We start from the raw sequence: 25,443 nt of genomic DNA on the forward strand, positions 1-25,443 counted from the left end.
ATGAAAAGATATAAAATTATATATGTTGTTCCGATAAAAGCTCTCTAAAGATACTAATATTTGAGTCATTCCAAAGCTAATGGAAAAAGGTCCACTTTTAACTTTTCCCCTTGTTCAAATTGTGGTGTCAAAACAATTGACCCTAATGATTAATACCAAAATAATACTCCTCAGAAAAAAAAATATTCGAATATTCGAAAATTAGACTCTTTCTCACAACTCTACTTTTAAAAACAAGAAAAAAAAACTATAGCGTATAGAGTGAGGCGTTGAAAAGGGGACAACCCCTTTCATATACGGAATAATTTCTGTTCGTTTTAAGTTTTAATGTTCTTCCCTTGCTTTCAGTTAAAAAAAACTATTTTTTTTTATATTTAATTTCAGGCACTAAGATCAGTTTTAATTTTCTCAGGCTCGTAACTTTTGATGGGCAAGACTAAACTTGATGAAACTTATATTTAAAATCAGCATAAAAATGCGATTCTTTTTATGTAATTATTGGTATCAAAATTCAATTTTTTAGAGTTTCGGTTACTATTGAGCCGGGTCGCTCCTTACCACAGTTCGTTGCCACGAACTGATTGAAAAATTCGACTTCAGAACATAAAATAATGCTAGGGAAGGCCACCAGTTTCCACACTTATGAACTATTAATATTCCTTTGATCTAACTTTTCAAAAATACCACATAAGTTCTCAACTCTCGCAGCTTAAATATGATCACGTTATTATTTAACTAGCTTTTTAAGTAATATGTTACTATTTAAGATACCCAAATTATTTAACAAAGATATCTTACAGATAAAATTGGACACATGGGTACATCAATTTAAAGAATATGACTAAAAATCCTTGGAAAATAATAGATGCTTTAAAAAGCTATGACAAAAATATCATATTTCCCTGAATAGGTAATTGTATAAGGTTACACCCTCAGTGAAGTGAAATTAAAGCGTTAATACAAAAAAATAGTCCTTTGAATTCTTCTTATATTATTACAATTTTTAAGTAATATTTTTAAGTAATATGCTTTTTAAGCTTTAAATTAAGCTTTTTAAGTAATATGTTACTATTTAAGATACCCAAATTATTTAACAAAGATATCTTACAGATAAAATTGGACACATGGGTACATCAATTTAAAGAATATGACTAAAAATCCTTGGAAATAGTTTTGACCCTTGTTACTACCTGTCAAACCTGTGTTAACGTCTTTAACATTTACTTCAAACAAATCCAAAGTTACTTTGGATTATTGTCGAACACAAAATTACAAATTGTACAATAAATGTACGAGCTTATAGCAAAATTACAAACATTTTTTAATGATGGTGATTTTGTTCCAATATATATATATATGTATATATATATATATATATATATATATATATATGTTTGTAATTATATATATATAATTATATGTAATTATATATATATATATATATATATATATATATATATATATATATATATATATATATATATATATATATATATATATATATATATATATATATATATATATATATATATATATATATATATATATATATATATATATATATATATATATATATATATATATATATATATATACAACATAAATAAATAAATATGTATATATATATATATATATATATATATATATATATATATATATATATATATATATATATACAACATAAATAAATAAATATGTATATATATATATATATATATATATATATATATATATATATATATATATATATACAACATAAATAAATAGATATGTATATATCTATATATATATATATATATATATATATATATATATATATATATAAATATATATATATATATACATATATACATATATACATACATATATATATATATATATATATATATATATATATATATATATATATATATATATATATATATATATATATATATATATATATATATATAAATGCTTCATAAAATATTAAGATAAAATTAAAGAACGGGTAGGCGTTTAAGCTGCAAATTCCAGTTGTTTAGGCAGTTAAAATCTTTAGATTTAACCATTGCTTTTAACTACCTGTCAAATCTGTGTCAACGCCTTTAACGTTTACTTCAAACAAATCCAAAGTTACTTGACAACGTCCTTCTTCAGAGCTTTTCTGTACTGAGATATCGACATTTCTCGTAGTAAAAGATAATTGCTGAAAAAAAAATATACAATATTAGCAATGAATAGAAGAGTAGTGTCAGGTCAAGAGCAATGTATCATATTCAATCACACCTGGCTTCTCATTGCTCGTATAATAGAAGGTGCATTTAGCAGAAGCATATAGCTGGGGTACGAAATTCACTAATTTACATTTAAAAAAAGAAAAGATGAAGCTGAAACGTTGTTGCCAAACATTGTTGTGTTGCATTTTTGCTCGTTTCGCCACAATCGAGAAGAGCTATCAGTTCAAAATTATGCCGACGAGAGACTCATGATAAGATTTAGAGCTGAAAATTCTATTACAAAAATAAATAAAAAATACCCAAAAGATAAGAGAAAACAGAATAACTGCATTTTCAATGTTTTTGAAGGCACTTCAGCAATGTTTTTCCTGAAAAAAGACAGCAGAAAGCTGTAAGGACATTTCCAACACCATGATGTCTTTTTAAGCAAATCCGCATGTTCACAGTCTAAACAGCGTCATTGGTAGAAAGAAAACTTGACCTATTTCATTTTAGTTTTCTAAGAAGATTCACTTTTTATCGATTCTCACACTACATATTTCTGCCCATAAGCAAGGCCATATCCAGGATTCTTGTTCCAGGGTGGGGGAGTGTTTTTGTATAAGGGAGGGGATTCCAAAACAGAATCTACGAAACTAATCAAATCTTTGTTTATATGCATTTTCTTTTTACATTTTCACGGGTCACACACAAAAATTTCGGGAGGGGGGAGCAAGTAAATTTAAAAATCCATAGTTCAATTTTACCTCTTCACTTAACTTGACCTTATAGACAAGATACCTTTTTTACTATTTTTGCTAATAGCTTAATTTTTTCAAACAAATTTTCGAGCAATAAAATTTACGTTTTTGGCTAAAATGATTTATTTGGCGGAATTTTATTTTAATTCTTTTGGAAAAATACTTACTTAACAAAAATAATCTTTAACAGTCTATGCTATAAAAAAATACATTGCTAGAAGGTAATTATGATCTAATATAAAATTAATGAGATTTTTGAAATTAAGTATGAAAAATGGTACAAAAATATTTAGACCAAATTAATAGTAACAGGATTCTATACTAAAGTTGACACTTCTATATTTGTATTTCTTTTAAGAATTTTTAAAATAGTCTTTCTTTCTTAAGAATTTTGGCAGCAAATAAAATTCAAATTTTGGCTTAAATGTTCTCATTTTGAACTTGGTATGGGAAGGGTCATCTATCATCAGTCCTTATTCAGATAACCTGGATAAATCATATTTGAAGCTTTGATAGCTGATATTTTAACTTTCAGTCATCCCAATATAGATAGATGGATAGATAAATTTACTGGTCATTCGAAAAACGGTACAAGACTACTAACGGAGTAAACAAATAAACAAAAAGGAACAAAAACTTGGATACTAGTAAGTAAGTAAGTAAAACGGCACTTAGACCCTTAAGGTCCGAACCGGCGGTGCTGATCTCCACTTCATGGCCCTTCAGCCAGGAAGTGCATTGGGGGGTTGGGGGCCAACCAACCTGTGTTTTCACACACCCTTCCTGCTTACCTTCCCCAGATTTCTCCAGGTATCCATTTAGATCTGGGTCGACTCTGGCTGAGCTTACAGAGTCACATCACTGACCCCCGTCCAAAACTAAATATCTGGTCACAACTGGGATTGAACCCGTGCCCCTTGGACACAGAATTCCCACGCCAGCTTGATGAAACTTATATATTTAAAATCAGCATAAAAATGCAATTCCTTTCATGTCACGATGGCAAAGCTACTGGACTCAACTGACTTTAAAAATTCCGTCTGACGCTGATGAGAGCTGCAATGGGGTCTGCAACACAGAACGGACGCGATACCGACGCATCCCTTGTACACAGTCTTAAATATCAGCAGGAATTCTGTATACTTATAATAATCTGAGTGCAGCTGTCTTTTGCCACTTTCGGAAAAGACATTCCGAAACGGAAACAAAGCTAGGAAACAAGGTATAACCAAATCATTGTAATGCCGGGCTCGAATCTGCCGGTTATATTTTTTTTGTTGGTGGTATAACGTCATACGCTTTTTTCGCCTTTTCTCCGAAATGATTTATATGTAGGGCACGTGTAAAAACCATACCCGACCGTATAGGCGTTCCCAAAGAAACAACATAATTAGATAAAACATTATCATCGTCACCAAACTTGACAACACGGTCCCATGAATTCGCTCCTTTTCTGCAAAACGCAAAAACTTCACTTTTGTTAGTATTAAACGCGAGACCGATCTGTTTATACGCTGTGCTAAGTATATCGAAATTTTCTTCAATTCTAGAAAGGCAACGGCTCATGTTTAAAATATCATCTGCATAATTCAACAGTGAGAGATCCATTCTTCGGAAAATATGACTCATGTTTACTGGACTCTGGACTCTCATGGACGCTATTATTACACAACAGTGGTGACGAAATAGTGCAATGTTTATATTCTGTAAGTAATAGCTGAGTGTGTATTCTGGAATCAAATGCCTATGGATATCATGACCTGCCAGGAAAACGCACTCATTTAACGCATCAGCTTCTATAACCATATTAGCTAAAATATAATGGACGTGATCGCGACTGGTACCTTTTTTAAAACCAAATTGGTTACCAGGAGTAAAACCTTTACTTGAAATATCATAAATAACGAGCATTTGCATCAGTTTACATAGAAGAGGTGAAATAGTTATAGGACGGTAAGACACGCAATCTGATGGGTTTTTCCATTTTTTTCACAGGAGTAACAATACCAGTACAAAAAATAACAGTAGTACTAAAGATAATCTGAAACAAAAGCTCAAGATGACCCAAAAGATAGTCACTTCCGTATGCAAGGTGCAGACCACAAAGTCCGTCAAGACCACGCGATTTTTTTTTTCAGTTTACGGAAGGCGACAGTAAGATTTTTTATAATTATTACGTAACCAACATCATTTATAGGCACCTAAAAACATGGTATTGACTTTCAAAAAAGATACTCTTGCTTTCTGTCTACCTCAAGAAAAATACACATATGCATACACACGTGCGTTCAATAGCAGGGGCCATAAACACAAAAACAAACACACACAGAAAGAGTAACACCCAACGAATATAACGCTTCCATCTCGTTTTTTATAAATATATAAAAAAAATATCCCATGGTAATAATTAAGTCTCTCAAAATTAAGCTCAAAACATCTGGGAGCAGCAATACATCCTTTCCAAAGAAATTATGACTTAAATTTTCCAAACTTTGACATCTACTCACAAATGTCCTACCAATCTCCAGCCTCCCCACAGAGGGGGCAAGCACACTTACCTACCGAGAAAACCCCATCATATAACTCCCAGTATCCCTTAAGCGGTGGTATACAATCTCCACGACTGCAGTCAACATTTAACGGGCCTTTACGGTACATGCAATTCAAAACAAATCCTCACCCTACACTTCTTTAATCTGGTTATAAAAAAGGATGGTACTAGATTTCTCCAGACCAGCTGGCCAAACTCGAATCTCCTGGTCCTGAAGGCGTGATAAAAATTTACCAAGGAAATCTCACCAGGAATACACAACTGTAGTATGTCATTAAGGTGCATATATCCTTATTTTGACACAAGATATTAAATAAGCTATTGGCACCTATAATGATGTTGGTTTTTATGCCGCTAAGTTAAATAAAAAAACAGTTTCTTCAATTGAAAGTAAGGAGCAATAGTAAAACTTAAAGCAATAAGAAATTATGACGTATATGAAGGGGGTTCGCCTCCTTGTCAATACCTCGCTCTTTGCGCTAAAGTTCAAATTTTGTTCCGATTCTTTAAGAATGACCCCTGAATCACAAAGGATGACCCCATATTTATTAGAATAAATAGCTATTTTGAAACTATTAAAAAACTTTAGTGTAGAGAACGATTTACTGACGAGGCCTCATAGATATAGTTATTAGATTTTTCAACTCTGCTGAGGAAAATGACTATCTCAAAATTTTGATCTGGTGACTTTGGGAAAAACGAGCGTTGGGGGGGGGGCTAGTTGCCCTCCAATTTTTTGGCCACTTAAAAAGGGCATTAGAACTTTTATTTTCCGTTTGAACGAGCCCTCTCACAACATTCTAAGACCACTGGGTCGACACGATCACCCCTGAGGAAAAAAAAAATAAATAAACACGCATCCATGATCTTTCTTCTGGAAAAAAAATACAAAATTCCACATTTTTGCATATAGGAGCTTGACACCTCTACAGTAAGGTTCTCTGATAAGCTGAATATGGAATATTTTACGACTTTCAGGGGTGTTTCCCCCTTTTTTCGAAAATAAGGCAAATTTTCTCAGGCTCGTAACTTTTGATGAGAAGGACTAAACTTGATGAAACTTATATATTTAAAATCTGCTTAAAAATCCGATTCTTTTGATGTATCTATTGGTATCAAAAATTCCGTTTTTTCGAGTTTCGGTTGCTATTGAGCCGGGTTGCTCCTTACTTACAATTCGTTACCACAAACTGTTTGATTAAAGTAAGGAAACCGTACCACTGTACCGCCACGTTAATGCACCGCTCACCAGTATCTAAGAACTTGGTTTTTACTTTAAACAAAGATTACAATTGTAAAAGGTAGAAACTAGAAATTTTTGAAAATTTACATTCCCTGTACAAGAAAATATTGCTAACAAGTTTTAATTTCCCCAAAGTAGACATTCTCAGTAAGCCCTATGCCAACAGCCACTATAACTCCTAAAAACTACAAATAGTAAACGATGGTTCATCAATAACAGAAGATAAAAGATTGCGACCGTGAAATAGTAGGCCTTCAGTAACAGGTCAATTACTTGCTCTGACTTATGATTTACTAATATTCAAGAAAAATTGACACACTGTCAATATTTTAAATCTGAAAATTTCTATTTAATCAATATTGGCATCTAATTTTTAACTACCCCAAAGTACATATTTTCAGTGAGCCACACACTAGCGACCACTAATACCCCAAAAATTTCCTATAGCACGTAGTAGTTGGCCAGAAACAGAATAAAAAAAAAACCGACAATAAGACAGTTCTGGAGGAATATAAGTTCTTCAGTAACTGGTGCATTCCTTAATTTTAATTTCTGGTTTCGAGTTTCTGTATTATATATATATATATATATATATATATATATATATATATATATATATATATATATATATATATATATATATATATATATATATATATATATATATATATATATATATGGACTTTAATTTGTTATAGCCCCGAAGTTGATATTCCCAGTGAGTTACCTATCGCCGACCGTTAATGCTCCCGAATTACCGACAGCTAGCAATATTTTATTGATAAGAAGAATTAAATAAAGATTAGAAAGTGCTCGAAAGATTAGAAAGTGCTCGTGTTATCATCCTTTTTAAAGGTGAATAAAGGAATGATCCTGCAAATTATCGTCCCATATCTCTTTTATCAGTGTTTAGTAAAATTTTTGAAAAAGCGATGCTTTCTCGACTTCCTGATTTTCTTAATTCTAAACACTTTTTTAATGATTTTCAGTTTGGTTTTAGGGCGAAACACTCGACTGAGCATGGATGTGCAACTTTCTTGAGTTATTTAAATTCAGCTCTTGACTCTGGTTTGATACCTGCTGCTCTTTTTCTTGATGTTCGAAAAGCGTTTGACTCATTAACACACAAGATTCTTCTTTTGAAAATGTCCCATATTGGTATAAGAGGGAATGCTTATTCATGGTTTCTATCATATTTATCTGGTCGTGTCATCTCGATTCATCCGGACTTTTCTAATCCTTCCGGAATAGAGTTTGGCGTTCCACAAGGATCTGTCATTGGGCCGATACTCTTTTTGATCTACGTCAATGACCTTATTAATGCGGTTAAAAATTTAAAACCTACCATTTGCTGTCGTCTTTGTCAACCAGTATCCGTCACTAGCTGTGACAAGAGTTTATCCTTACCGGATACACTTATTGCTTTTGCTGATGACAGTACTCTTGGCACAACTGGTAGAACTGAGTCTGATCTTCGTTCAAGGATGATAGCCCTTTTTGAAAGAGTTATCCAGTGGTTTGATGTAAGTTATCTTGCCTTAAATGTCGAAAAGTCATGTTTTCTCATTTTTTCCAGAGTCTCAAAGGCTTGCCCTGATTTAAATGAAATAAATGTATCAAGAGGTTCTCTAAGTACACCTAAGGATCGTTGCGTTCGGTTCCTAGGCATCTTGCTTGACGAAAATCTTTCGTTCAAGCATCATATTGACCTGATAAAAATGAAAGTCTCCAGGAGTCTCGGAAGCCTTAGAACTCAAATATATATTTTCCAGGGTCGATTCTTAGAATCTTGTTCTGCAGCCTAGTTCAGTCTTATGTTTCATATTGTTCTGTCATTTGGATGTCAACTTTTCCCTCGTCTCTAAAGCCACTTTCAAAACTTTATGATAAAGCAAGGACTCTTATTCAGGAAACTAACCGAGTTTCACTTAAACCCTTGCTTGATTTGAAATCTCTCTATTTTCTTTCTTGTTCTTCTTTCATTTTTTTTACAGTTGCACGGCCATCTTCCTGCTGTCCTATGTAAAAATTAAATAAAAAAAACTAATTTTTTTAGCTGAAAGTAAGGAGCGACATTAAAACTTAAAACGAACAGAAATTACTCCGTATATGAAATGGGTTGTCCCCTCTGCAGTCCCTCGCTCTTTACGCTAAAGTTTTTAATTGTTTTAAAAAGTAGAATTGTGGCAAAGAGTCAAACTTCAGCGTAAAGAGCGAGGGATTGCGGAGGGGACAACCCATTTCATATACGGAGTAATTTCTGTTCCTTTTAAGTTTTAATGTCGCTCCTTACTTTCAGCTAAAAAAATTAGTTTTTTTTATTTAATTTCTGAACGTTTTTGAATTAATGCATGTTTGGTTTTGGCTCTCCGCACATAAATTATTAAAATGAAATTTGTATATTAATTCTTTTTTTGACTAAATGGCTTTCTCTTAGTTTTGATCAGACGATTTTGAGAAATAAGGGGTGGAGAAGGAGGCCTAGTTGCCCTCCAATTTTTCGGTTACTTAAAAAGGCAACTAGAACTTTTAATTTTTAATGAACGTTTTTATTAGTAAAAAATACACGTAACTTAAGAATTAACTTACGTAACAAACTTTCATAACCTTATATTTTTATTATGTATACGAGGGGATTTGTACCCTCGTTAATACCTCGCTCTTTACACTAAATCGTAAGTTTTGTCCCAATTCTTTAAGAATGACCCCTGAATCAGAAAGGCCGTAGAATAAATAGTTGAAATTACTAAAAATACTTTAGCATAAAGAACAAGGTATTTATCTCCTCCTAAATACCTCGCTCTTTATGCTAAAGTATTTTTAGAACCCCTCATATGCGTAATTATCTCTGTTCGTTTTAAGTTTCAATGCTACTTCTTCCTTTCATTTGAAAAAACGTTTTCATGTTTATTTTTCATTGTTTTCTTATAGTAATGCTAGAGAATCCTGCGCCCTTTTCATTGAATTTTTCTTCCCCCATGACAGATTCCTCCAAGGAAAGATCCTCCAACATAGCCCCCTCTCCTCAGCCCCACCCCCAAACAAAATAAAAATCCCCCTGAAAATGTCTGTACACTTCCCAATAACCATTACTATATGTAAACACTGGTCAAAGTTTGTAACTTTCAGCCCCTCCCCCAGGGATTGTGGGGGAGTAAGTCATCCCCAAAGACATAGTTATTATGGTTTTCGACTATGCTGAACAAAATGGCTATCTCAAAATTTTGATCCGTTGACTTTGGGAAAAAATGAGCGTGGGAGGGGGCCTAGATGCCCTCCAATTTTTTTGGTCACTTAAAAAGGGCACTAGAACTTTTCATTTCCGTTAGAATGAGCCCTCTTGCGACATTCTAGGACCACTTGGTCGATACGATGACCCCTGGAAAAAAAAAAAAAACAAACAAATAAACACGCACCTGTGATTTGCCTTCTGGCAAAAAATACAAAATTCCACATTTTTGTAGATAGGAGCTTGAAACTTCTATAGTAGGGTTCTCTGATACGCTGAATCTGATGGTGTCATTTTCGTTAAGATCCTGCGACTTTTAGGGGGTGTTTCTCCCTATTTTCTTAAATAAGGCAAATTTTCTCAGGCTCGTAACTTCTGATGGGTAAGATTAAACTTGATGAAACTTATATATTTAAATCAGCATTAAAATGCGATTCTTTTGATGTAGCTATTGATATCAAAATTCAATTTTTTAGAGTTTTGGTTACTATTGAGCCGGGTCGCTCCTTACTACAGTTCGTTACCACGAACTGTTTGATATATCTTTTGTTTCTGGTCAATCGACTTGTCATCTCAGCACTTCCAACAATTTACTGGTTCTTCACACACCGTCAGTGAGATCTGACTCAACCCTCTGACAGCTTGCAACAGGATCTGGAACACGCTCCCAGAGTTCGTACGAAGCTGCCATTCATTTGGTATGTTCAAAAATTATGTTAGAGGTTTTCTAGCTAGTAAATAATTTTGTTTGTTTGTTGTTTTTTTGTTTTTTTTTGTCTCTTTATTTTATATTCCGGTTTCTCTTGGAGTTGATGTCTCTGGATTGAGTTGGATATCTAATTGAGTTGGTGAAATCATGTGCTACCCCCTGCCTAGCTTGTCATTTTTTTGGAGATTATTAAGGTGGGCGACTCAATTTTGTTTTTTGGATTTTGTTTATATTTTTTTTTGTTGGTATTTTTTTCTCCCCTGTTCTTTCCCGGCCATGGAGCCTTATGGGGGAGATTGTCTTGAAGCAATTTTTTGTTAATGGATTTTATTGTTAAATAAAGAACTCATAACTCAGAATTATATTCATTTTGTAATCTATACTGCCATCAAATTCGCAACAGTCACAAAATAGATATTCTCAGTGAGCCACATATCGCCGATCACTAATTCCCAAAAATTACCGACAACTGACAAAACTTTGATGATAAAAAAGACACCAATAATATATCACTGGAAAAACGTAAAAATGTAACAAGTAATTTGCACCATAACCCTTCCATGAGTAAGTAAAAACCAACCTTGGGCAAAAATTTCGTCATTTGTGCTTGGGAATTCGACCCGTCATTCATTACCATTTCATTGTCTGATCCTTTTAATAGTCCAGAGCTCAAGGCTTGGTACTCTGAAAACAGCTTATCACGTAAAATCACGCACGGTGATTGAACAGTCAATGCGACAGACTGAAAAAGAAAGAAAGAAAATGTGAGTTCAAACTCAAGGCCGTATCTAGGAGGTGGGGGCGGGTTTGAGCTCCTTGCCTCAAAAAAAGGAAATTATCCAACTCGTACAAACGTAACAAAAATGCAAAAAAAAAAAACAAGAAATGAAAGAGTTTAAAAAACATAGCTTCTAAGAACATTGTTCAGACTAGACAATTGTCAGTAATTAAGATTAGGGCTTGCTTATTCTATGAGACACTTCTTTTCACTTTAAATAGTGAGGATATGTCTGCACACTAGAAAGAGTTCTCAGAATCACCCCTCTCCCCCTGAGTCAATTACATTTTCCAGAGACTTTCCCTCAAAATTTGTGCCCCTCCCCCACTGGCGCACACAATCTGAATTTCAGAGGGAGGGGCTTACATGGTCTAATCAGCACTTCCAGTGCTGTATAATAGAAACATCTAAACAAAAATATAAAAATATAGGCCAGTTTCATTCAGCCAGGGGGGTAACCCCCTCCCCCTTATAAGTGCCCATGCTTCACTTATATGCTTGGATAGTAAACTGTACGATAATGTTGTCATCTAAGTAGTTTAGATGAAACCCCTTTTTCTAGTATTTTATTTTTTCAGAGTAGTGATTGGAGTCGTATGATGATAAAGAACCTTTCCTTATCAGGATGAATATTTGTGACCCAGTTGGTTTGTTTGAAGAAGGCCTGAAACGAAAACAAGCAAATTGTGCCTCACAAGAAAACAAAGTGCATTGCCAGAGTGACTTGAAAATTTGACACATAACGACAGAAAATCTGCCAAGCTAGCATGGTTGTTGATGGGGGCTGAACAAATACAAGCAACACCCCAAACAATACTCAATATTGGGAAGGAAGAAGAAAGCCGCTGCAGAGGTGATATTTGCTATTACTATTAATCCAACTGCTACTTCTATTACAAATATTTGTAAGGCTAACAGCATTAAGATCAAAATTTAAAGAAGTATATGAGTATACAGGTTAATAAAAGGACATATCAGCAATGTCCTAGCAATGGCAAATTATACTAAGTTAAAACTTCCAGGACTGTTGAGAGAGATGTTCAACTGACCAAAAGGCAATGTTTTAATGGTACTGCTGCTACTAGTACTAGTGCTATTAATACTGCTACTTGTATTACTAATGCTAATATTATTACTCTGACCACTTTTACATCTATGCCTAAGAGTATGAAGGTGAAATTTTCTGGGAATTATTAAGGGGAGAAGAGGGGAATTTTTAAAGGGGAAACTGAATCACAACAAGCCGTCTGTATGCAGGCAGTTAAAATAGCATATCAGTAATATATTAGGAACAGTTTTGTCATTGATATTGAAACTTAAGGGGCTTGTTGCTGGAGATGTTGAACTAATCAAAAGATAATTTAACTAACCAAACGAAAATGTCAATTAAAAACGAACGAAAACTAATTTAAAAACTTTTTCCATAAAATAAGTTTTTAATTGCTGATATGGATTTTTCGGGCTCAATGCCGATACAGATACATCGGTATCGTACAGGTGCGATGCCGATAACTTCCCCACTGGAATAAAACCTTACCTAAAGTTTACCCCCCCCCCTTCTCTCCCCATATTCATACTAAAATGTTTCTCCCTGGTCTAATACATACCAAAGAGCAGTCTCAATAATTCACTGTGGATTCCAAAAACTTGGCCATTTACAAGAATTATTTTATTTTCTTTACCTGTTCTGATCAGCAGCTTCTGAGCACATCTACGAAATGGTGGATATTTGCAGAAGTGACAAATAAGGAAAAATATTTAATAAAAAAATCTGGTATAGTCAAATAAACACAAATACGTAAAAATCTCATTGAAAGAAGCGTAAGATAGTCATATGAAATTGATTATTCAAAATCCAAATTTCAATAGCGGGACTTCAAATTTTAATTATTCACTGGAAATTTTACATTCATGTGATATGGTCTCTCACTAACGAATCCGTGCTATGCACACTGGATACAGGAGTGCAGGTAGAATTTGAAGTTTGGAGGAGGGATTTAAAGAATTTTTGAACAAAGTCGCCCAGTATGTTGACAAATGAGGACACACAAGCTAAATTTTCAAAGTAAATAGGTTAAATGTTTTGTGGTGTTGACACACAGCATCGACACCTTGGATCCCACCCCTCTCCACCTTTCAACACCCCCTCTACCCCACCCAAAGATGTACGTTCTTGAAGTCACCATACATTTAGAAAATTGCTGCACCAAGTGTTTATTGACAAGTATTAACAACAAATATATTTTGATTTCAATTGACTCGTCTCTGCTGCTTCCTCAACCATGGAGAGACTTAGCTGGTGACTCCATCCCCTCGGACTAGACATGCGCAAATTGCCTGAGTAAATCTTGTGCCATCTTTTGGACAAGTTGAACATAAAAAAAATATATATATATATATATACATATCGACCGATAACCGATATTTTTTTCCGATATCCGATAATGACACCGACCCTCATATCGGCCCGACAATATTGGTCGATCTATATATCGGTCGGGCCCTAGTTTTAAAGGTGCTCCTTGTTTTTAGTTGAATTTTTTTTTATTTAACATAATAAAGAAACTAGTTGAGTTAGTTAGTGAATATTTGAGAAATCAGCTAAAATATAAATTTCAGGGAGTCCCAGAAAATATCTTTCACATGATTAAACCCTTATTGACTATACTGACTATTATAAACTATTTTCGAAAAACTATTGACTAAAGTGGTGTATGAAAAGAGACTTTAGCATTCTTGCATCAGACCTTAACACGGAAGTCCTGAAGTATATAGTTTCATAACACATGTGTTTTAACTTGTGATATCTTTAGCACTAACACAAGAATAAGTGTTTTGTGAACGTAATATTTTGATTCTTAGTAATGAGACTTAGGAAAAATCTTGTACTTGTACTCTTGTACTTTTCAAATAAATTGATTTATTCAAATCATATATCCATGATTAATTTTAAACAATAAAAGAAAATACAAAATCACATACCCTCCACAGGGCTCTATGCTAGGAATGAAATGAACGTTTTTCTTCTATATTTGAAATTGGTATTTCATTTTAAAAACGTTTAATTTTGACCAAAATCACGTATCACCCCGCTTGGCCGAGTGACGCTGTCCTATATTTCGATATTTTTGTTTTGATGTTTCTATTATACAGCATCGGAAGCGCTACTCAGACCCCGTAAGACCCCCTCTAAAACTAAGATTATGGGCGCCCATGGGCGGAGGGTCACAAATTTTGAAGGAAAGCTTCTTGAAAATGTAATTAAATATATCAATTCAGAAAAATCGCTATAATTTCGAGGGGAAGGGTGATCCTGAGAGCTCCTTCTAGTGTGCAGGCATATCCTGCGAAAAGAAGTGCTTTTACGATTCAACGGTGTCTTTTTTAAGATTTTTCAAAAAATAAAATTTGTTTAGGTTTTTTAAAATTGAAACCGAAACCTGAACAATGTGTTGATTCCCGAAAAAATGCCTTCACAGATTCACAAGTGGCACCTTCTTAAACAATTTGGTGGCGTAAGCTGTTTGTTGTCATATGTGTTTAGCTAGTTTTGTTGCCAATTTTCACCCCCCGTTTCTCTCCTTTGATTTGGCGTTTGGAGGTTTTTATATTAAAAATCAAATCTCCGATTCTTCCCAATTTTTTAAGATATAGGTGACTGTGAAGTTGCCATTTGCCCAAAACAATCAGATTTCATATTCACTGTCCATAGTACTTTAAGAGGCAATTAATTAGTTCGCTTATGTGACTATTTATTTATTGATTAATTAATTATTAATTAGTATTTACGTGCATTTACATTATGCTTACCTCCAACATTCTGCTAGATCCAATAAGCAAATTGACACTAAAATCAGACTCAATTGTAAATAGGGGGTCTCTAAAGCCTGAAAACGAACTGATAATGCTAGCGTTGAGCTTGCTCACTGCTCCATTTAGGGAAATTTCCATGTTGTGCAATATGCTGCCATTTATGTTAAAGTTCTTCACTTCAATACAAACAAACATGTTCTCCCGGAATGTCTTGATTGTAATCCCTCGAATACACAAATTCATGAACTGAAAGTGAATTTACCTTACATTATCACAAAAAAATATATATATTTTGAATAATTATAATAATACTTACATTAAAATTAAGGATTAGAAACATAATATAGTATTTACAAGAAGAGAGGCCATGAGATCCACTCAAGCGAAAAGAGGGCCGATCTATGGATCACAGTGAGAGGATTGAGGAGACAAAATTCCGAGAAAGTGGGTTTTTGCTAGCTAAAGAGCCAGCGTCACTAGTTCAATCACACATCATTAAGTAATAACATATATATATATATATATATATATATATATATGTATATATATATATATATATATATATATATATATATATATATATATATATATATATATATATATATATATATATATATATATATATATATATATATACGGTAGATATTAAAGTTGCCTCTTCAAAAAGAACTAAATGGTCAGGATATCTTTTTGAAGAGGCAACTTTAATATCTACCGTAAATGGCCTACCGAAATCTTTTAAAGAGGCAATTGAGATAAAAAAGTATATAAACAGAAATTTGGCTATAAATTGAGACACGGGTGACATTTCATTAAGCCCAATTTATAACAACTTAATATTAAAAGACTCTATCAATATTTTCACCAAGTCTAATTCAAGACAGTCTGTCCGCATATCTAATGAAAACCGAAATTGTAGACAGGCAAAATCTGTTGCAAGGCAAAGGACACTTATTCTATCTAATTGGTAACTTCTCTTTCATTGATTTCAGGCTGGTTTTGTTTTTGATTCAGTGTCTTTTCTCCTTTTGCATAGTTCACTTCAGAAGGTTAGATTTTATTGTTTTTTTTCTTTTTCTGTTTTTCTTTTTTGAGCACCGAGGACGACTTGGTGGAGGTCCTTGTCGAAATATTTGGTTGATTTTCGTCTTTCATATTTTGCTACTGGCTGACAAAATCCTCGTTTTTCACCTATTTGGGTTTTTTTTTCTCTTTTCATTTATTATTTCCTTTCTTGATTCCGTACGTCATGCATAGCCAGTATAGTCTCAGAACGCATTTATTTTCTCGATTATGTGTTGTTTTATGAATTTAATTAATATGTTGAACTTAATTTAAAATAACCAATTGCCAAGTAAAATAAATACCCGTACTGAAGAATTCAGAACATAGATTTGGCGTCGAATAATAATAATAATAATTTATTATAAGCCCATAAGAAAAAAGGAGAAAAAATAACATTTTCCAATTGTGCTTTATGAACTTAGTCCATTTAACATTTGAAACTGTCAATGGACGAATAAGATAGATTACAAGCATTAGGAAATATAGAATATATCTTGGCCACTGAATGCCGTAATGATAAAAAAAATCCCCAATAAGGCATCCAGAACATATTTTGGCCATCAAATGACAAACAGAAAACTCCTTTACCTGAATTAATACTAAGATTTGCTTAAGTACATTCAAAATACTCAAAATATTAAACATTGTCTTCACTATGCGTTTTGAATGTAATTACTGACTTCTAGAACAGCCAACTGACAAAATAGATTACCTGTACAGAAGAATTCAGAACATATTTCTGGCATTGAATGCCAATTTGAAAACCATCTGAAGGTCAAATGACTGAAAAGCAAAATTGAAATCTCTTATGACTGAATTTATATTAAAATTGATTAAGCAAATTCAAGATATTCAAAAATACATGACATTACTGATTTTGTTTTATGGACTTAGTCAATCTGACTTCTGAAACTGTCGATTGGCGAATAAAATAGATTACCTGTACTAGGGAATTCAGGACAGTGAATAGCTTTTCAATTTTGGGTTCGGACTTTTTCGGACGTACTGATGATGATAGATTTCTCTGATTTATGTCCACACCTTCTACAACCACTGAAATTAAACGTTCGGCATCCATATGGATGAGACTACTTGTAATCCCAATAACATCTATGAGCTAAAATTTATAATAATATTATATTATTATTACTAATATGTAACATTATAATATTATGATCATAATAATTATTAAATAGTATATTAATTAGATTTATATTAAATTGAATTATATAATTAATTGAACTATATTAATTAAATAAATAATACTAAATATTATATGCATATATATATATATATATATATATATATATATATATATATATATATATATATATATATATATATATATATATATATATATTATATATATATACATATATATATATCTATATATATAAAAATAAGTTGTCTGTCTGTCTGTGGATGTGTGGATGGATGTGTCAGGTGACGTCACCTGAAAAAACTGGATCAGGTGACGTCAAAACTGAAAAAACTAAAAAAGGCAAAAACTACAAAAAAAACTAAAAACTAATAAAAAAAATAAAAAAGCTAAAAAACTAAAAAAACTATAAAGGTAAAAACCAATAAAAAACTAAAAAAAAAACTGAAAAAACTAAAAAAAGGCAAAAACTACAAAAAAAAACTAAAAACTAATAAAAAAAGTAAAAAAGCTAAAAAACTAAAAAAACTAAAAAAACTAAAAAAAGGTAAAAAACTAAAAAAAATAAAAATAAAAAAAAACTAAAAAAAAGGAAAAAACTGAAAAATAAGCTAAAATAAAGGTAAAAACCAATAAAAAACTAAAAAAAAAAAGGAAAAAACTAATAAATGACGACACTCAAAGAGAAAGCGACCAGGACAAAAAACTAAAAAAAAAGGCAAAAACTACAAAAAAACTAAAAACTAATAAAAAAAATAAAAAAGCTAAAAAACTAAAAAAACTAAAAAAAGGTAAAAAACTAAAAAAACTAAAAACTAAAAAAAAACTAAAAAAGGTAAAAACTAAAAGAACTAAAAAAGAAAAAAATAAATGACGACACTCAAAGAGAAAGCGACCAGGACAAAAGGAATGTTCGATTAGCAATCAACAAAGCACCGGGACACAGGGAGTATAAATGACGACCAGGACACAAGTAAAAAAAAAATTAACAAAACTAAAAAGAAGGTAAAAACTACAAAAAAACTAAAAAGAAAAAAAAACTAAAAACTAATAAAAAAACTAAAAAATCTAAAAATCTAAATAAACTAAAAAAGAAAAAAAAAGGAAAAAAATAAAGGAGAAAAACAAAACTAAAAAACGAATGTATATACAGACCGGGACACCGGGATACAAATGATGACCGGGACCCGGGACACAGGGAATATAAATGACGACCGGGACACAGGGACACAACTACAACGGGGACACCGGGGGAAACAGGGGGATAACCTGACAATCTATTTATATGCAAAGACAATGGGACAGCAAAGAATGTTGTATATTCGCAAGTTTTACGTAGTTAAAACCATATATATATATATATATCTATATTCACAGGTGGGACATAGGGACACAACTACAATGGCGCGTAACTATTATGGCGCGTAACGACTTACGCGCGCGGGGGGGCTTGGGGGGGGCGCGAAGCGCCCCCACCAACTAGGTGTTGGGGTGGCGCGAAGCGCCACCCCAACAGCTAGTATATATATAAATATATATATATATATATATATATATAATATTATGTATAATAATGCTCTAAAAAGCAGTGCCAAAAATGCCAAAATAGTTTTGACCGGCTTTCCGTCATAGAATGGCAGAATTGGAAACACTGATCTGTGTTTTGTGGACATGACTTGAATAGAGTTATGCATATATTTCCTCTCTCTCTTTCAAAATCTATAAGGTGGTTTCACAAATAAATAATATACGGTTCTCACAAATGAAATATCTCATTGCCTAAGACCGATTAATATATAGTATAAATAAAATAGTGTGGACAGGCTCACCCAAGAGCACTTGAGGGTTAAAGCTCCCACCTGGTAAATAGGCCTATCACAAATTTTTCAGACAAACACTGTTTTAAAGATATCGTAACTTTAGACTTTACTGCTGCAAAACCAATCGGAGGAGAATCAATCGGATTTGCACTATCTACCAAGATTTTTTAGCCAACCTCCTAGATTTTGAAAAGCCCAATTCCTGGTGTACTTCAGGTAAAAAAAAAAAGTTTTTTGTATTTTCATTGGAAAACTAAAAAAAGAAAAACTCCCCCCCCCTAGATTACGTTTCATCCCCCCTAAGGAACTAAAAGAATTTACGTTATTGCTTTACGTCACCTTACAGATCCAACCTTATCCTTTGCGTACACATTACGAAGCAGACTCGAATTCTATACAGGCTAGAACTTTCTGTTACGCAAGTTAAAGCCACTATAACAGTCATGATATTAAATTTCTGGACGAGCAACTAATAAATAAAAAAGAAAAGAAATATTAAACTTTTCCCAGAAAGCTTTTCATGACTGAGCAAACCTTAAATCTCCATCTCCATTCCACATTTTTCAATAAAGTATCTTTTGATGATCATTATGAATTTAGGCAATGATTATGCTAGTTTCATAGATTTTTATGTTAGCCTAGTCTGATAGGACTTGTTGAAGTCTGAAAGGTTATACTTAACGTAATGCAAAGTAACCAATTACCGCTAATGCAACCACTTGGAAACAGCTAGCGAAAAAACGACTTAAAAGAATAACTAGTACCATAATAAATTATTTCATCCTTCTTCTTCTTCATCCTGGTAACTACTGCTTGTTTTCAAAGCGTTACCGGATTTTCTCTTAATTAATTTCAGTCACTCCATCTAGATGCCTCATATATATTTATATAATCAAAATCTAGTCACCTTATCTAGATACCCCATACACTATAAAAACACCAATAAGTAACAATAAGGAATTTACCTAAGACAGTGAAATTTGTTCAAACATTAAGAATATTTCAGAGGACCAAGAGCGGTCCTCAGCAAACTACGTACATATATCATTTCAACAAAGTTCTACTAGTTCAGTCTAGGTTGAGCTTCATGAAAGTAATGATTCTGGGACTGTTTTAATTTTCCAATTTTAGTTTTAAACATCCCATTTTACTGTGAGTTTTATCTGACTTATATACGTAGTTTGCTGAGGACGGCTCCTGGATATAGGGCCGAAATATTCTTAAGGTTTAAAAAAATTCAATGTCTTAGATGAATTTGTTTATCCCATGCAATCACGAGTCAGATAACTTAATGTGAAAATATACACTTACAATATCATAACCTCGAAGTCTTACTTCAACATGCTTAAGTTTTGGTCCCCAGTATTGTATGCCATGGATAGTTACATCGACTTTCAAGAAAAAAGAAACTACCTTGGACAATAAATAGGGAACACACCTAAAAAGGAAAAATCACACATAAATACAATAAGAATATAACAACAAAATGTCTTTCCAAAAATACCGACCAAATCAACATACTGAATTTCAGAATTATGGCTAATAGACCTGTTTCTAAAATTATTTTCCTTCTTGCTGAATCTAATTTGGCCAGTCTGATTAGCCGAATTTTACACAGTAATAATTGAAAAAATTGCAGACCTACTGACTAATGATAAAATCCATCCATTCATTTTTTATCTCACACTTTGCGTAAAAAAAAGAATTACACCCTAGCAGTTTTTATGGTGGGGATAGCAGGTTCCCCCCAATTGATAGTATTAAAACTTAGTTGAAATCGCGCCGAAAAAGAGCAAAACTTACAATGAATAAAAAAGGTGAAGTTAAACAACATAAATTATCACAAATAAGATTGGACTTGGATTTCACTTGGATTTAGACAAAGTACCATCGGAAGAGAAAGCGTGCACACTCATTAGGATACTCAAAGAAGGAGAAACTACCATTCCAGGCAACTGACGGGTTTCTTAGTTCTACTTCCAATATCTGGAGATATCCTCTCTCATATTTTCCTAAACAGGATCCAACCATAGCTAGATGAATAACTCCAATGCGTGCAATAGGATTTCGGTATAACCACTTATCTATAGACCTCGTATTTACGTTAGACTCCTAAGAGAAGAAAGCAGAGAGGGGCGTTGAAATATTTATATGATCTTGGGGAATTTGAGAAAACCTTTTACTTCGTGGAGCGTGGAAGCCTCTAAGCAATCTGCATATCTCCGTTCAACTGAATAGGAAATCAGTACAGCAAAAACCTGAAAAGTAAGTGGTGACTAGCGGTCGTAGAATATCAGAAAAGGAATAATTCAAATTGGAAAGAGATTATGCGCGCAAAAAATAGATAGAGCAAACTTAAAAAAAAATTAAAAGAAAGTCAAAATCTAGGAAGATGCCCTTAGTTAATTAATTGTACAACTGCTAATATTTTGAAGTTACAAACAAGGAAGCTACATACCCACCCCAAGCTATTGTGAAAGCCTGTGTAAAGTTCCATTTTTACTTATAAACAACTGAATGTAAACCTACTCAAAGACGAAGTACCATACGCTAAGATTCTTCCGGTTAACAATTTATCATTCCATAGTAGACGTGTCCTGTTATTAGTGTAAACATCAGTAAAGGCTGCAAGTGCAAGTGAAGTTTCACTCGGTCTCATGGCATCATATGAAGCTCTCATTAAAAATAATGGCCAATTTTTACAGTCTGGCAACTACTAGTTTGTAATCTGAACCCAAGTCGGCACAAGTGAAACTTAGAACCTCTTTTAAGCTCGTCCACCTCCCCGGCAAATCAGGAAATGGTCGATTTGATTTTTGGTGGTTCTGTCCGGGGATGTTCAAGTATGTTTGTGGATGTTTTTTTACGCTGAAAGAGCCTACCGCCGATTATCAAATCGTTCCCTATGGCAAGCTAACAAGTTGAGCACTATTTTCGTTTATACTGCAAAATCCGTGATGTCCCATCACTTTAGGGCAGTAGGATTTGTCTTGGCCAACTTTTACATTAAGGTTCCCTCCGACACAGGGGACGCTGTAAAAGGGGATCAAATAGATCACTGGCGTCATCTGCATCATGTGTGGGTGCATAGCACAGAATCAACTTCATCCAGAAGACGTCGAGGAGGCCTGGGAGACTACTCGTGAAAACTACACAGATTCAGCTGAAAAAATCCTTCGGTTTAGAAAACTGGCTAAAGAACAGTGGATATCCACAAAGACCTGGGATTTCATAGCAAATTGCAAGAAACTGAAGCCAAGCTCTTGTGTGTGAAAAATGGTCAAGTAATGTCAATCAAAAACTTGGCATATAAAGAAGCTGATAAAAAGTAAAGAAAAACACTAGGTCCAACAGACGGCATAGATGAATGAAAAGGCTAGGCAAGCCGAAGAAGCAGCAAGCCGCAGAGACACATGAACCATGTATCGCCTAACCAAAGAAATAGTAGGCGAGCAAGTTTACACGAATGCACAGTAAAGAATGAAGGAGGGAGGCTCCTGACAGACGGGGGAGAGCAAAAGGAACGGCGGGCTAGTTATTTTGAAACTCTATTAAATCGCATCACAACTTTAGTTCCACCTGATATACCAGAGCAGCCTATCTTCAATCTCAGCATCAGTGACGACAAGCCGACAGCCGACGAGATACTCTCAACAGCTAAGAAACCAAAAAATGGGAAGGCTCTAGGTACAGCAAACATTTCAGCGAAAATGAACAAGTCCAGTCTGAGACAGATCTTTGTCATCTGGCAATTCTTCTTCTCACTCCCCTAGTGGATCGAAAGGCTCCCTAAGGGTTGTAGAACAGGAACTGCAGTTAAACTCTAAGGAGATGCAAGAACGCGGCATTTCCAGAGGAATCAATCTTCTCTCAATACCAGCATAGCTTTTCTCAACCATTATACAAGCAAGCCTTCAAACGGACTTTGGTCCCCACTCGGGTTAAGAAAACATGGATTCCGGCCAGAACGATCATGTCTCGACATTATCTTTACTCTACGCATGATGCTGGAGGAGCCTAATGGATGAAAACAACGCTTGTACATACTCTTCGTGGACTTCGAAATTGTATTTGATTCAGTGCATCGTTAAGCCCTGTGGAGATTCTTACGGTAGTACGGCATTCCCCAGATGTTAGTTCATCCAATATTTGCCATGAACGAAGAGACAGAATGCTATTCAAAACCTTTCACAGCAACATGAGCTACTTCAAAGTAATAACTGGCGTCAAACAAGGCTGTGTCCTGTCACCTTTTCTTTTCGTTCTAGTTAAATGGATATAATGAATAAACGGATATGGAACCCAAATTGCAGGAGAACTTTTCCGTGGCGTCCATTTTTCCGATAATGTTCGGCTCATAGAGGCCGACTCTCTGATTTCTTGAACAAACTTGTGATGAAAGCTGAACTCTTCGGACTGTACATGAACCATCCGCAGACTAAAGCTATGTCTATTAGCAGTCCATTCATGGGAATCCAACTAGGAGATAAAGACATCAAACAGGTTACAAACTTTACGTATTTAGACCGTACAATAACTTTCAGTGATTAATCTGAAAAAGACGCACCAGAATAGACATCGCCTTATCGTGAGGCAACTATGATGGCTATACTATGGCCATATCCTCGTATGCCAGATAATAGACTTCCCAAAATACTCCTCCCCTGGGAACCGGAATGCAACCCGTCAACGAGGAAGACCAAAGAACACGCTCCGTAGAATGTGCGAAAGTGACAGAAAAGCCCTCAAGACGAGTCATATCCCAGAGTAGCAGGACATCTAAAGAGCAATCCATTTGAGGAAACTTTGGAGGCTTCTCACTGACGCCCTGTGTACATTTGGAGGCACTTGAGGAACTAAGGTAAGGACGTTGTTAGACGATGCAGTAACAACCAGGCTTGTTCGACTGCGCATACACTCTGCAATATCAAAATTACGCATTAGCATGATCATCACTGCCGTTTGTCTTTTAACCGCAGATCTCATGCATCCTTTTCATTTGCGCATGCATTTTCATGTATCCGTGATGCTCCTTGGCGCATGGCTTCTAGCCGTAAATTTTGTTTTGCTTCCTTTTCGTTGCGATGCTCGTTGTCGCATATCTTCATATTCTTCTTGGAATTGAGATTCATTAATATTATCATTACTTCGGATATTTGGTTCCGTGCCATCTGCTTCAACTGTTCGAATCCGTCTTATCACTTTGGATTGTCCGGGTTGTTAGGCCTTAATATCTTCAATCGGATCCTGCATACTGACATTGGGTTCGATATTGTCTTAGAATTCTAACCCATTGAATTCTGTACATTCGATTGTCCAAGTTGTTATATGACAATTTTTATGTTTTGGTTTCTTTTTGTTTCAGTTGACCGACGGTGTTTAAGTTTAATTGAGAACTATTGATCCAAAAAAAAGTGCACTACACTATCTCCTAAATTATCCTAACTTATCCAAATCTGCCATTGTTATAATTCCCAAACCCAGTAAAAAATGAACCTCTGTTTGTAGCGGAAATGTCGCACGATGTCATGACCTCACCTTAAAGGACCACAGGTTCAATTCGATCACCCTGGGGAAAAACTATTTTCCTAAAGTCGTGATATTTCTTGGAATTTTCCCAAAGTAAGGAGCAGCATCAAAGCTTAAAACGAACATAAATTATTACGTATATGAAGGGAGTTACCCCCTCCTCAATACCTCACTGTTCACGCTAAAGTTTTCTGGTATTTTTTTTTGGGAGGGGGGACAAAAAGACATACTTTAGCGCAAAGAGCGAGGTGTTGAGAGGCGGCAACGCCCTTCATATACGTAATAACTTCTGTTCGTTTTAAGTTTTGATGTTGCACCTTAGTTTGAGTTGAAAAACCTTTTTTTATTTTATTTCTGATTGTTCTTTTAATTATTGCTGGTAAATACCCCCCGCCCCACCCCTTATATGAAAATCCCCCCAAACGGAAATTTACTCCCACGTAAAACACCCCCGCCATAAAATTTCAAACAGTTCCATTGTTTCTGAAGGTTCCCCCCGGAAAATGCTTTTGCGGACTATTCCGGCTGAAATTTTTTCTCTGCGCACTTTCATTTGAAAGAATTTAATCCTGATTGATTTTCAAATAC

General features: G+C 34.1%; 2 protein-coding genes across 3 annotated transcripts in view; both read right to left on the reverse strand.

The window, feature by feature from the left end:
- The window catches only part of LOC136037006 (ribosomal protein S6 kinase 2 beta-like), an 884,370-nt gene that overhangs the window by 397,617 nt on the left and 461,310 nt on the right, over positions 1-25,443 (reverse strand). The window lies entirely within an intron of this gene.
- The window catches only part of LOC136036969 (protein hobbit-like), a gene marked incomplete at its 3' end in the record, with an annotated part of 108,516 nt that overhangs the window by 65,180 nt on the left and 17,893 nt on the right, over positions 1-25,443 (reverse strand). Inside the window, 5 exon segments of the mRNA XM_065719365.1 lie at positions 2,065-2,188; positions 11,272-11,433; positions 15,280-15,528; positions 17,288-17,464; positions 20,638-20,764. Coding sequence (XP_065575437.1) covers positions 2,065-2,188; positions 11,272-11,433; positions 15,280-15,528; positions 17,288-17,464; positions 20,638-20,764 — 839 coding nt within the window.

The sequence above is a fragment of the Artemia franciscana genome, chromosome 2, assembly GCF_032884065.1.
Source record: "Artemia franciscana chromosome 2, ASM3288406v1, whole genome shotgun sequence".
In the NCBI taxonomy this organism is placed as follows: Eukaryota; Metazoa; Arthropoda; class Branchiopoda; order Anostraca; family Artemiidae; genus Artemia; species Artemia franciscana.